The 14,420-nt window shown below is 43.4% G+C and overlaps 1 protein-coding gene across 2 annotated transcripts in view; it reads left to right on the top strand.

Annotated features, from left to right (window-relative positions):
* HUNK (hormonally up-regulated Neu-associated kinase) overlaps positions 1-14,420 on the top strand; it is a 60,505-nt gene that overhangs the window by 22,328 nt on the left and 23,757 nt on the right. For both annotated transcript variants that reach the window (XM_063346737.1, XM_063346730.1), the window contains exons 3-4: positions 7,452-7,507; positions 13,061-13,196. In XM_063346737.1, the coding sequence (XP_063202807.1) occupies positions 7,452-7,507; positions 13,061-13,196 (192 nt within the window). The remainder of the gene's footprint in view (positions 1-7,451; positions 7,508-13,060; positions 13,197-14,420) is intronic.

Below are 14,420 nucleotides of genomic sequence, written 5' to 3'. Positions count from 1 at the left end.
TCTATTCTGCAGGTTCTCTATCAGCAGCTAAACTGCCGACCTCTTTAAATTATTAACCCCACAGTTTGGGGCATGGAAAAGGAAGAAGTCTATGCATTGCGTTAAGGGATCAATTAATATCTGGTATGTAGAGAGGGAAAGGGAGGAAAAAGGTCAAAGTTTCTGAATTAGGCAGAGGAAAACCTGGCAGGAACAAGATGAACGCATTTAGCTTTTAATAGCAGTATTGAGTTCAGCAGCAGTTCCTCTCCCTGAAAAATTTACCCTCCGTGTAGTGGCTGAAGCACTTATGGGGGGTTGGTAGGTTTGGCTTTGATTCCCTTCTTTTTCAGAGAGGATTCAAATTCACATTTTGTTCCAAAATAGCTCATTCACTAGGTGCAAACTGGAATCAACAGGCTGCTGTGGTGGGAAGAAGGCAAAGCTTTGGGGTCTGCAGAGAACATGAGCACAAGTTCCCGTATGGATGCTGCCTCTTTCCCTCTGCTGTCTCTGGGAACATAAATAAGTGTAGCTCACAGAGACTGAAGTGTGAGGAACCTTCATGAGTGGAGGGAGGAAGCAGCCCTGGAAATACTGATATGCTCTGCTGCATCTGGCAGCTGAGCTCTCTCTGTCCAGCCCCGTGGTGTTGGATTAATCCTTACCCCAAAGGCAGCACACTCCATCCACTCCATTTCTCAAATCACAGCGTGGCACAGAGCTTGTCCTCGGGAGTCTTCCACCCAGATAATGAGCAGGTCCAGTTCTGCTTAAACTGATAAAATTTGACAGAATCACAGGCAGTGTATCTGCAAGTATTTTCTCTAGCTTAACCATCCGATGTGTTGACTTATTCTGCAAACGAAGTACGTAGAGCAGCATAGAGATGCAGGAAAAACACTGATGGCGTGATCCAGGTTTATTCTCCTGTCTCTCTGTGAGCAAGAGATGGAGAAAGAATAATAGTTACCCCAGGAGTTGTCCTTCAGCATCGCAGGCTTTTGACTGTGGCAACTCTAAAAACAGACTATTCAATCGGCAGCTGAAGAGGGGGAAAAAATAGTGCAGAAGTCTGATTCATTCTCACCCTGGATAAAATGGCAATGTTCTGTTGTTGTTATTGTTGTTATTTTTAAAACAGGTAAAAATAACAGCACTTTCATCTACGTGGTGATCTGTGGGTGTTTGCATTCACTGTGTGTGAAACAAAACACGGCATCCTAGGCCAGAAAGCGGTCTGCTGTTTGTCTCTCTCCAAATGTTTTCATCATTCCCATTGAATGGGGCACGACGTTGAAAAGTGTTCACTGACTCTTTTATTGCAAAAGTCACGAGCGTTCTTGTGTGCATTAGTCAAGGAATAATATAGATGACTTGCCCTGTTCTATAACTCAGCATGAAAAAAAACGCCAGATGAAATAAGTTGCATGAAATTTGATTACGTTATTTGATGAATATTACTCGGTAAGCTTCATGACTTACAATCAAGGCTTGGCACTGCAGAGAAGCACTCTGGGAAAGAGCTGGGACCCAGAACTCAATGGAAGCGCCTCTTTTAAGAGGTACTGATATGCAAACAGCCTAAAATTAAAAAAACTTCAAGAAACCTCATTGTATTTAGAGAAGTTAAAAAAACTACTCATGTTTGACTGTGTAGAAGCATTTCAAATTATAAACATATCATCTGCTACGATGGATGGAGACTACAAGTTCCTGAGTGCAGGAGCTACATCTTCGGAGGGGGGTGTCCAGGGTTCAGAACTCCTTGGCCACTTGCTGAAAACAGAAATGCCGCTATTCTATATATAATTGGATGTAATCATTTGTGTTTCATTCCTGCTATCAGAAGAGCTGGTTGGTTGCTAAAAATATACTTGCAACAAGCTCAGCTGTGAATCAGGTAGGAATATTTATCTTTCCCTCTGACAGAGGAAAACAAACCCAAATGGCAGTATCTGGTGAAGCTTTCTCCTTTCAGAGGGTGTTTACATAGGCCTTCATGCTGTCAAAAAGCACGAGGAACAATAAGCCCCTTGGGAGCGTAAGGACAACAGAGAAAATGAAGTGAAAGCCTTGGTGCTTGCCACTGCATCCCACAGGAAATTCTCAACAACCCTTTTAAAGTAATTTTAACAAAATTCAGTCCCATTCAGTGCAATTACTGTCAGGATGTCAAAGAAAAGAATTTAATAATGTATTGGTAGCAAAGATAGCTTTCTGTGTTCCCCCTTTTTCTGTCTTCGTGGCAGCATATTCCTACCTTCCGCTGCCATTTTGCAATTAAAAGCAGATCAGGAGTTTGAAAGACACAAAAAATTCCCCCCGAGGTTTTGAGCGGAGTTTATATGTTTTTCCATGATCTCTTTCCCTAGCAGAGTAAGGTGGTGCCGTATGATCCAGTTGCTCAGGGTGCTGCGGGATTCCTGCCTTGGTACCTGCTACTTTGACATGTTGGCTTTGATAACTTCCATCCTATTAATTTTAAGTGCCAGTAGTCTGGCTGCTGATGCAATATTTATGACAGATCCTGCACTACAGAACACTCTCCTTTTGAAGTGCAAAGCTGGTTTGTCTTTGTATTTTATGTCAGATTTCAAAATTACCTTTGGGCGTTCTCTCTTGGAGTACTCCGCTGTAAACAAACTAAACATTGTTTTAGTGAAGACAATAGACTGAATTCCTCTTTTACAGAGGCAACTGCATTGAATTCGGTGATGTTGTGACTGATAGAGGAATCAGGCTCAATAAATAATATTTTGATAACAAAGCCTTTGAAATGTGTATCGACGTGAGGATGAACGCAAATCTCTGCGACCTTTCCAGCTCACCTCCGACTCTTGCGTGGGCCTGGAAAGTGGGCTTGCGGGATCGGTAGTTAAGGAGTGATTTTTTCATGGTGCTGCTCTGATTAAAAATAAGATGCGTGAGACAGCAGCTAACCACTGCTGCTTTGCAGCTGCTTGCTGGTAAAAACTTCCTTCTCATCCCTCCTCCCCCAGACAAGAAATAAAGTGTCTAATGCAAAAACTTCAGTTCTGATGCCTGCAGCGGCACGGAATAAGCTTCTTTCAGAAGCACGCTGAGCTGACGGCTGAAGCCTGGGGTAGCCCACGCAGTGGAGCAGGCTTGTGTTGCTCGGTGGAGCCACTGGCTGGAGTTGGGGTTGCCAAAGTGGTCTGTGAAGCTCTAAGCAAAGCCAGAGGCAAATCGGCCCCACCGACAGCAGAACAAACTCGCAAACCAGCCATCCCATGGAGAAGGCCTATCTTCAAATACGGGGAACGCCGACTCTATGCTGCTCGCTTCACAAGCTGACAAGGCATAAATATGTGCTGATTCTCCACATTGTGGTAATGCAGCTTGATCTTTCTTGAGTGTCTTCGTTATTCATAGCTTTCACTAACTTGTACCATAATTAGACACTCTCAGCATCATGGATCTAACCCCTCAGGAAAAGGCAAAATTTTTTGTTCCTTTAGTCTTTATTTGAAGGTTTTCAGCAATGAATGCCAAAAATTTGCTTTCGGGGAAAAAAAATTCCAAGGGCCTGCAACAGTAAGGAAAAAGAACAGACTTACTTGAAGGAGGGCAGCTGAAGTTCTCCAGCAACTGCGTCTCTTCTCCCTGCCTCAGCCCCACGCAGTGTGGCACGTGCTGCTGGCGTAAGGGAGCGCTTGCCCAGCCCTTCCAGCCACAAAAGCAGCTGTGTCCTGCTCTAGGAACCCACCAAGAAGTGCAAGCTGCGTGCAAAACTGTGAGGACTTTGGAGTCTGCAGGGACCGGCATGTGTACCTGATGTTCAGCGCTCTGGGTCTTCCCGTTGACTTCAGCAAGGACGTCCATTCCTGTGTGTGTCGTAGCTGGTAACTTGCATTCTCTCCCATAGTATGCAGCTATTAAAAACATGCAAAAACTCCACTGACTAAAATAAATAAGGTGGTATGTTTGCTTTTATTTGTTAAACCATTTATAATAAAGTGCAAGAAATTCAGGGCTCCCTAACGCTTTTGGGTGCAGTGGTGCTACTTTTTCCGTTTCAATGAAATAATGTAAACATTCAGACAAAGCAGCAACTCAGATAAGCCTCTCTTCTTAAAAAAATAATTAAAGTTTGAATCGGACGGAACTGACATAATACAGCATTTAGGAAGTTCAGGGAAGTCGGTCCTGCCTGCAGGGTGAGCCTAAGGCAGATGTGTAGAATTGGATTGTACCACTGCCCTTTTTGGTCAGAAAGAAATAGCGGGTAATCTGGTGCAGTGTTAAAAGTCACCCAAAGTATTCACTAAAATAACCCTCCTGTCCTGACGGCGGCGGATCTTGTCCGGAGGCGCAGGCGCTGTTTGCGCTTCTGCTGTGCTGGCAGCAGGTACCCGCCGTCTCTCTGCCCTGCTGCCAGCCTGCCCCAGGGGATGGGGCTGCCTGGGGGTCCTGCCCGCCGCCCACCCCACGGCTCCACATCTGCCTAGCAGCCATTCTCCAGCTGTGCCTTAGCCTGGGCGTTTTGGGTTTGGTTTCGTACGGCTTTTGCCTCGCTTTTTCTTAAGGCTGGTTGGCGTGGAATCTTCTCGTTAGGTTGCGTCGAGGAGTAAAAACCTGTTGTCCTTGTTCCCCGGTGTCACGCCGGAAAAAAAAGTGCTTTCATATTGACATGGGTTGACAAAAATGTGGTGCATATGGACCATTAGATCAGTTACCGCTTACCGGCAAGTCTGTTGAGAATAGACATATGGGTAAACAACTTTAATTAACCAGGTCTGATTGCACTCTATACTGAGGCTATATTTACATATGTTTTTTCTCCTCTGATCGCTTTAAAATGCCCTGTAATATTTAACTTTAGTTGGTTTTATTTTAAACCTTGAATCCTTTTAAATATCTCTTCTTGTGTTTATTTTTAGCCCTCCCGTCACTCATTTATTATTCTAATTGCCTGTGTGTCTTTTCTCCTCAGCTTACAGCTTTCATCTGTCCGTTCCCTTGCCTTTATTTTTAAAGTCTTACCTCGTCTTAACTAATGTTTAATGTACTCAGAGGTTCCAAATGGTCTTGCTCCTTGCTTTGAGACGTTGTACTGAGCATTGCAGTGTATGTCCCGAAGCTCCATGTGCTTCTGTTGATTTCAGTTTAGTTTTGTTGGTTTTTGTTGGTTTTTTTTCTGGTGGTTGTTTTTTTCTCTTTCCTATACTGTTTTTTTTTGGCACTCTCTCTTTGGCACTTTAATTCCCATCCCTGATACCTTTCTAGAGCCCAGTGGCACTGTCTGTGAAAACCTCCACCTGCAAGCAATAAGGACGTGAGACGTGAAGAAATAAGCCCTTTTTGGCAGTGAGGGGAACCAGAAGTGGGTTGATCTGGATCCCTCTGGCAGGGCACATCCTCCTAGTATCAAGGCATCTCTCAGCAGCAGCAGTTGCCCGACGAGGGAAGCTCCTTTTGGAGGACACAGGGCGGTGGGTTTGCAGCACTGTCGCAACATGTGGAGTCTCCCACAGATGAGGAGGGGGATGCCGTGGATGCCAGATGGGCTCATGGGGTGTCCCAGAGTCGGTGCTCACCCTTGGAGCAGGAGCAGGGCTGGAGAGTGGGCTCTTTGTAGGCTGGGTCTTGGTCAAAACACCACCAAATGTGGTTACATTTCTGCCATGGCGTTTGAAATTAGCTGTCACTTTTAACGTGGCTGGTTTCCTCAAGTCAACACATTGGGTTATTGCCAGAGGAGGGACCACAGTCCCCTCCTCCTGTCTCTCAGGCTGGTGCTTTATTGACTGGGTTACGTTGCTTCTCTGAGAAGAGGACGGGTGCAGAAGGCAGTCCACTCCTCGGGAGGTGTTCAGCTGGATGCTCTAGGAAAGCCTGGATAACACCCCTGAATAGCTGAAATTTGCAAAATACTCTCCTTCGTTAGATTTATATAGTATTTCCCCTATTTCTTTTTCCACGTGAAGCAAGGAAGATCTGCAAGAAATGCTCACTGAGGTGTAGAAACATCTGTTTCGAGAAGGTCCTTGTGGGGTGGTATCGATGAAGCGAGTGGTATCCGACCTGCAAGTATTTTTCTGCCTCAGGTTTATTTGAAACACAGCATGGGCATAAAGTGAAATGGAGAGGAACATTTTAAAAAAGGCTTGGAGTTGGTCACAGCTATTTTTCTTTCTTTCCCAGATCCTTTCTTGTGGAAGTACTTTGTTTGGTTTGGTTGGTTTACTTGTCTTATTTTATTAAGCCTTATATCTTCATCTGTAACAGAGGCATCCTTCATTACTCCCTTTGCCTTACAAAGGCAAAATACCATGGATGTCACTGACTTCCCATAATTATAGCTGATGGCTTTATTATCCAGATTTTTCCGAAGCGTGCTGGGAGAAGCACCACTGCCTGTCTGAGCTATTGATATCCTGGCATGCTCATTGTTAGAAATATTTTATGTCCGGATGGGGGGAAAATTCTTGTGATAAAGACACAGCCAACTGCTAGAAGTCATGGACAAGTTGTGTAGTAACCGAAATGATTTTTTCATATTATACTCAGTGCTTAGTCTGTATAGTTTGGGGTTTTGGGGTGTTTTTGTGGGTGGGTGGGTAGTCTCTGGGATATTTTTCTTAGGTAGAACATGGCTTACAAAAGCGCAACCATGTTGTTAAGTGATGAAAGGGCAGATGTTCAGTGAACAGCGTGCTGACGTATTCAGAAGAAGGGTCAGTCATCTTGCAGAAGACTGCTTTCATTTTATCCTGTCTTTCCTGAAACTGGTCCAGGCCCTGATCCAGTGGCTCTGTGGCATTGGGCAGGATGGTATGGTGGAGAAAGCGCTAACAAGGCCACGCAGAAAACCTGTGTGGCTTCTTCTCTTGGCTTTATTTTTGGCCTTCTGGATGGCATTGGGCAAATCATTTCAATCCCTCAGCCTCAGTTTTCACCTCTAGCATATGACAGGTGCCAGTGCTGACCACCTCTATAAGGCATTTGAATGCTTCATCCCCAGGGAAGGTTGATTCTGGTCTTCCTTGTAGACAATAATGGAGAACAGACATTTGACTCCCCAGATCTCTGCAGAAGAAGGTTTATTCTTCAGCTGTGGCCAGAGAAGAGCCTTTGGTTGTGAAGAGTAATGAGAAAGTGATCTCCAGTTCCAAAAACATGTATTTGAAGTGTTTCCAGTGTGTAAGATTTCTGCAAACTTTTAAGTACGTGAGGAATTTGAAGAACCTGATTAATTACAGGATGTACTGACAAATGTTTATGAAGTCATTTTGTGCCTGAAGAGTAGGTGTGAAACTGTGTGTGAAAGCACTGGTAATTTTGGAGAGGAGACAATGCATGGGGCTTTCTGCTTTGAATGCGGAACTGTGTGTGCTACTTTCATTATATGTGTTATTATATATGAATCTTGTAAATGCACTGGTGAGAGTGATAGGAAGCTGCTTCATTATTTTGGAGGCTCACTCAAAATATTTTATTTCTTTCAGAGACTTGAAGATAGAAAATCTGTTGCTAGATGAAGACAACAATATCAAGCTTATTGGTATGAAACTAGTTTGGCAATTGTGGTAATTAAAATTGGTAGTTTTATAAAGAGAGTTTTTGAGACTTCATAATCCTTCATGTGACAACTGCTAATGTTGCTGCAGAGAGGAGCTGAGAGAGTATAGATAGCAATCAAGCTGTTCCTGACAGCATCTTGTGAAAAAAATGTTCCAAATAATTCAGCTTTAACTGAGTATGGGAATAATCCTTCATCTTTTAACCAACAGCTTTCATATTCAAATCAGAAACTTTGTAAAGAATTAAAGAATTGACACCACAGAATAATTTATCTTATTATCTTGGTATTTTCATATTTACTAAGGGTTGGATTCTGCCCCCATATGCATATGCTTCCGCTGAAGTCAGTGGGAGTTGCACACATTTTTAGCAGCTGGCAAAATTTGATCCTATATTTATATTCGTTAAATTTGCTTCCAGCACCCAATACGAAATTGGTTTAGAGGGTGCTGTTAAAAAATAAAGAAGATAAACGACAGAGTCTTGATTGTATTCGGGTATCAGTTGTGCGCAGCACTCAATTCATTCAAGTTGTGCAGACATTTTAGATCAATCATTGGTGGGTAGAGGCTCTCAATGCCTTTGCGTAACTCCCAGTAATGTTAATGTGGCCATTGAAAAGAAAATATGCCCTTCATAAAAAAAACCCCAAACATCTGTTTATATTTATCTCCATGCCTACACTTTTGCCAACAGCAGTGTCTGTCGTTGCAGACTTAAAAACTTGATTGACTTCCGTGCTTCAAAAGGTTTCATGAGCTGAAAAGTGATGAAAAGCGCTTAACATTCAGGTCAAACGGGCACTTACTGGTAACATATAAAGCACATGCATCTCCAAACAAACAGGAGGAGGATGGCTAATGAGATCTGAAATATTCAAAATTAACTTAGGGAATTCAGTCATTGGAAATAGTAGCACGACTTCTAGTTATTATTCTATAGCGATTCAAGCAACTCTGGGAAAATAATAGCAAAAGAGAACTCTGCATTACCTCAGCTACGGGTCAAGAGGATACCGATATGTTACCATGAATCATTCATCAGTAATGATGGGTACCACCCATTATCTTGATTTAGCAGATAAGTGAGACCAGATGGTTTGCAACAGTGCTGTATGAGCATCTGATTGATAGATTTAAAGGGTTTCTATAACTTTCCCGTTATTGGATGTTTGATTACACAACGGTACGTGAACTTGACATTCAAACCTGGACCTAATCAGATGATACGTGTACAATTAAAACTCACATGCCAAAAAGTTACTTTGGAACTGTTCTGCACTTTCATTTGCTTCGGTTGCGCAGAAAGGTCTCCTCGCAGTGGGTGGTGTGGGAAGAATAGAGAAAAGAGACAGTTTGATCGTCCGTAGCCTCGCTAGCGTTGAAATAAATTGTCCTCAGGTCTGCAGCCTGATGTTTTAAGCAGAGCAGATTGTATGCAGTATGTATTTTAAAACAAAGCAATTAAATCCCACCATCCAACTGGGTATGTTATAGAAAAATAAAGGTTGTTTTATTAGTAATAATTTCGCTATAAGTAAAAACAGATTTAATATCAGAGTCAGCTCATGCCGTATCTTGCTAGCGACGCTGGTGATCTCTGGTTGCTCACCCTGAAGAAGCAGTGCCTCAGTTCTTCATGCTCCGTTGGCTGTGCTTGCAGGGAAAGCTGGAGCGGGGGCTGCCAAAACTGGCTTCAGGTTCCCTGGGCAACCTCTCTTTGCCAGTACTTCTTTTCCAGGTGGTAGCAGAAGTAGTGCTTGAGCTGCCACACAACTTTCCATTGCCACCAGGGTTTCCCAGGAGAAGGAAAATTTTCCAGCACCTGTCTGTGGCTGGTGGAAAAGACCAGATAATTTATAGACGAGATGACTTACTCCTCTGCCTCCTCCCTGCCTGTTCCCTCACTCAGCTCATTCAGCGCTTAGTACAATATTTTATGTAGTCTGTCTTTCTAGAAACGCGATGGATCAGTTGCATCGTCACCTAGTCCTGCCCAGGGAGGTTCTTCAGGAGTGAAAGCATGTTTTGAGGAATTTTGTGCTGCTTTTCATGCTTGGGAGAAGAGACTTTAAGCTACAAAACCAGCGCACATTAACTGCTTTGGGATGGGAGCTTGGTCTCCCTGTCTTGTGCAGCAGCAAACACGCTGGTACCTAAGAAAAATGTTGCTCCTGTAATAACTGTGAAATGAAGAAAACCCACCATAAAAGAAAAAGAAAAGGTGAAATGATGATTAAAAACGTACCAGGAAGTGACATTGAAAGTCACTGCTTGTTCATGCATTTCAATGAGAACTGAATCCCTTGAGTCCCTTTCTTCACCCAGCTGCTTAATAGCACCTTGCTTTTGTTACTCTTTTTAGCTGCGTGACAAGGTGGTTTATAATATGTTCTTAGATAATATTATTAGAAAATATCACTTTGCTTTGTTAAGTCTCAAATCTAAGAACATTAGGGTTGGAAACCCTGGAAATAATTCACTTCTCTGCATCTACCAGCCCATGGTGGTAGGTGTCTGACAAAGATGGTTTGAAAAGCCTCTCACAGGCCATGTAAAGTCCACGGCATCTTGCTCAAGGACCTATGGCATCAAAAGGACCTTGCCAACACGTAGCTCTGCTGATTTCTGTGGAGCTCTGCTGGTCAAACTTGTCCACAAGGTTGGTGCTAAGGCTTCTTGTTATTAAATAACTCTCCATATTCCAACTGTCACAGCTTCAGAGGTAGCCATATATCCATAGCTTAATGTTGATTTCCTGGAGGCGTTAAAGAGTAGTAGTGTAATGCGATACTTCGATAGTACGAACAGTGGGGGTGGTGGAGTTTCCATGTCATAATATTTACTTTGGAAAACCAAGTGTGGCCTTTGATCTGAGTTCTGTAATTAGCTCGGCTTATTGAAAGGAAGCCCAAGACAGAGGCAGGAACGGCAGTGAAATTATCAATGCTGGTGGCAATACCGGTCTTATCAAGATCAGCAGTGCATCCTTAATAAAAATCACACCGCGATCACAATGTGCTGCCACAGTGTTAATAACAATATTGCCATTTCTTTTGCGATAAAATCCCTGTCCCAAATATGCGCGTGTTTGCGCACATTTGGCATTTCAGCAGGCGTTAGAAAAAAAGAGTATACCAGCCTAGATTAAATGAATGAGCTGAAAAGTCAATCAGATGTTTATAGTTTAAGCCAATAAGATAATTAAAGCCCCCACTAGAGTATACCTCCATTGATAATGACAAAAGGATGCTGATTTACACCATCGCAGAATATAGCTCTTTTATACTTTGATTGTAAAGCATTATATTATAGTCAAGTAATTTTGAGGTGCTATGACACAGTAGGGTAAACACTATGAATAATACTGTGTGGAGATAATATTTCTAGGAGTTTTAGAAAGTATTTTACAGTTGACATAACTCATCTTGGGCCATAGCTAATAAATACGTTAATTAAGTAAATGGATCCTCAGAAGTATTTGTGTAAGCCCCAGGGATAATACATATCTAGCAGAGATGATTAAGCAGTGTCCAGAGACAGTTGTTTTCCATCAGAGGCAAGGAAATTGTCTTGATCCTCCCTTCAGTTTTGACGATGTTCTCCAGCAAAACCCCTTTGAGCCTCTTTGGATGTCAAATATGGTGATTCTTGTCTCTGTTGTGCTTGTCTCGCTCTCAGAGATGCAACCAGTCGAGTGGAAAGCACTGTGCAGTCATTTGGGCACTCCGGCTCACATAGTCATCTTTATAATTGCATTTTTTTGTAAGCATTATTATTTTTTTGTCTGGTTTTGTAAGGGAACAAGGCTTATGTGGGAGCCCTGTCAGGGAGCTTCTAATACCTTGAGGAACTCCTGTCTGATACCAGCCAAATTTAACGTGGACTAAAAGCTAAAGGACAGACCATTACTTCAAGTCTTATGCAAATAAGTAGGCAGATTAGGGGAGAGAGACGCAAATTAATGACTCTGTGGAGAGCGAGTATTGCATGGGCTCAACAGTTGCCTGCTATATTTGGCCTGCAAGATGTGGTGCTTTTAGCCCATCCAGGCAGGTGGGTAACATACACAGAAATATGCAGTTTTATGAGACGCATGGATGCAAGACACAAGCCTATAGGAAGAGGATTCAGCAGTCTGCTTCTCCTGATCGCCTCGTTTATGTATAAAACCATTTTCATTTTAAACATGCATGCATTCCTGGAATATTTCAAGAAGACTGCGTCGAAAAACAAAAAAAAAAAGAAAGGAACAAAACAGATGTCAGTGTTCTTAATAGCAGTATTTTTGTTGTCGCAGCTGTCATCAATAAGAAGTTATTAGTAAATGCGAACATCTTTGATTGTGACCTCCCTAGATCCGCTGCTCCTGGATGTGTTGCCCTGCAGCAAAGGCCGTTCTCCCAGCCTGTCAGCTTTGCCCATGTCATCCTCCTCCTTGCAAGCTCGTCTTGCGTCCTCCCTTTTGCCACATCAAGTTGTTTTGACTTCGCTTTCGAGACGCTCTGCAACCCCTCCTCACCTTCTCTTGTTGCCTCTCAGGCTCCAGTTTCATCGTTGCTTTCTCCCAAGCCAAGCGTGGGCTACCACTAGACAGGGTGGGCTTGCACGTTGCCCCCAGCTGCTTCTGCCACTAGCGTGACTCTGTCTGCCTTTCTTTCCTTGCTTAGTGGCTTGATTTTTAAGATCCTTTCTTAAACCCAGCTCACCCTGCAGCCATACCAGCTCTGGAGCAGATAGGGGAGATTTTGGGAACACCCTTCCTGGCGCCAGCCTGGGCTTGGGTTGGCTGAGAGCACTTGGGAAACTGCAGCCTCCTTTGGTGCGGAGAGGCTGCCTCCCGTCTCCCATCAGCTCATGGTGCCAGCCTATGCCAGTCCCTTGTTATTATTGCCGGCAAAAGACTGTCAGATATGCCCAGGGGCCAGAAATAACAATAATTCAAGGCAGAAGTCGGGGCGGGGGGAGCAAAATCAACACGTTCCCCTTCTTGCTCCAGGATCTCCCTGTGTTACTTCAGAGCCGAAATGCTGAATCTGCAACCCTGTGCATTTGTCCGTCGCCACAGCAATCCCAGAAAGCAGCCTCCCTGCCCGCCTGGCCTTACATCTGATGGCTCATTTACACGATTTAGAGGAAAATGTTGACGAAGTCCCACTTAAACTTGGCCTCTACATAACATACTGCAGCAGTATGGAGTCCACGACAGCCCAAGGTGGCTCATAGTGCCTGGGACAAGCTCAGCTCCAGTTGTTGCCATGCAATTCCCAGTGAAATGTAGTCGCTTTGTGTATGAACCTGATAATCGTGCACATTCTAAGACTTCTTTTTGTTGCTTATGGAAATCTCTGGTTATTTAGCACCTCAGAGAAACAAATTGTATAAATTTTTTGCACGTGGATGATTTTTTTCTTCGGCAGTTCATTGCTTAGCTTTTGGGAAAAGTGCTTTTTTCCCCTTGTGTTCTAGCACGGTTTTACTGTATCTGTACTGTATCTGTCTCTTTCGTAACTCTGTCTCTCTGCCTTTCACAGACTTTGGATTGAGCAACTGTGCAGGCATCTTGGGTTATTCTGATCCATTCAGCACCCAGTGTGGGAGCCCAGCATATGCAGCCCCTGAACTTCTGGCAAGGAAAAAATACGGGCCCAAAATAGACGTTTGGTCCATGTGAGTTACTTCTCTAGTTGATAATTTTTATTACTGTTGTCATTACCCATTGCTCAAATGAGGAACATTATTCATGTATTTGGCTACTCCGAGCAAGAAAATCTGTTTAATTAGTATGGTTCTGTGAACTAAATTGCACAGATATCGTGTTTTGAAATAGCTCTTTATGTACCTGTGTATAGATTGCTAGAACATATCGCATGGAGAGATTGCAGTAAAGCACAACTGTTGATCAATGACGTTCAGACATAGTAGAAGACATGGCTCTGGCACAAGAGGACCAACAGCTTTTATAGTTTGCCCCAAAGGATCTTCAGGCATTCACGTGGGCTCCATGCACTATCCACAGTCAAGTACAACAAGAAATGTGAAATTGAGTCAGGTCATCACTTTGAAAGCCCCAATTTGAAAGCATGGTCGTTAAAGGGAAAACAAAAATGGCCAGAAAACTTGTGAACTTTTGTGAGCTTACTGGTGTTCAGGCAAAAGAACAGACAGAAGTTCCTGGTGCCAGAGGTAGAGGAAGCCAGAAAGGTGTTTTGGAGTCAGTGACTTTGTCTGCAGTACTTAAACTTTAGACTGTGCAACTCCCACTACCCTCCTCTTGACCATGGACATGGTGTCGGTTATCCTTGTCAGTCCTGGAGAGCAATTAGCTGTCAGCTGAGTTTTAGCTTTTTCTTTAGTATCAATAGATTTTTCCTCACCAAGTGGGGATGGTAACACTTGTACAAATTTCAGTGAAATAACAGAATTATGGTAAGTCCCAAGTTGAAGTATTTGGAATGATTGGAAAATGTATTGTAGTGTACTGCTGCTAAGAAAGATTGGCTGTGGTTTATACATGAGACTAGGACCTGGGTCAAATTAATCTCTCAGTTTGACCTGGTGGGTCCCCAGTTGCACCTCAAAGGCTCTTCAGAACTTCCCCTGCTGAAGCCTAATTTGCAGCCTGTCCTCTGAGGAGACCCACAGCTAAATCATTGTACGGCTACTGAATTTCTCACTCCCGCAGTGGTCCATCCTCCACATTAAGGGTGAGAGTACCAGCCCTGAGGAACACAGGCAAACAGAGCGCGGTCATTCTTGTAAACCATTTAAACTTCTCCAGTAATAATGTCCTGCTCTTTCTTTTAATCAAAGAAAGAAAATGACGGTTAACTCTTACCCTTCCTCATAGCTGAGCAAATGGTTGTTGTGATCATAGTTCGTGATAGCACAGCA

The sequence above is a fragment of the Chroicocephalus ridibundus genome, chromosome 1 (assembly GCF_963924245.1).
Source record: "Chroicocephalus ridibundus chromosome 1, bChrRid1.1, whole genome shotgun sequence".
Taxonomy (NCBI): domain Eukaryota; kingdom Metazoa; phylum Chordata; class Aves; order Charadriiformes; family Laridae; genus Chroicocephalus; species Chroicocephalus ridibundus.
Note: the sequence above shows the minus strand (reverse complement) of the source record. Positions and strands in the feature narration are given on the sequence as shown.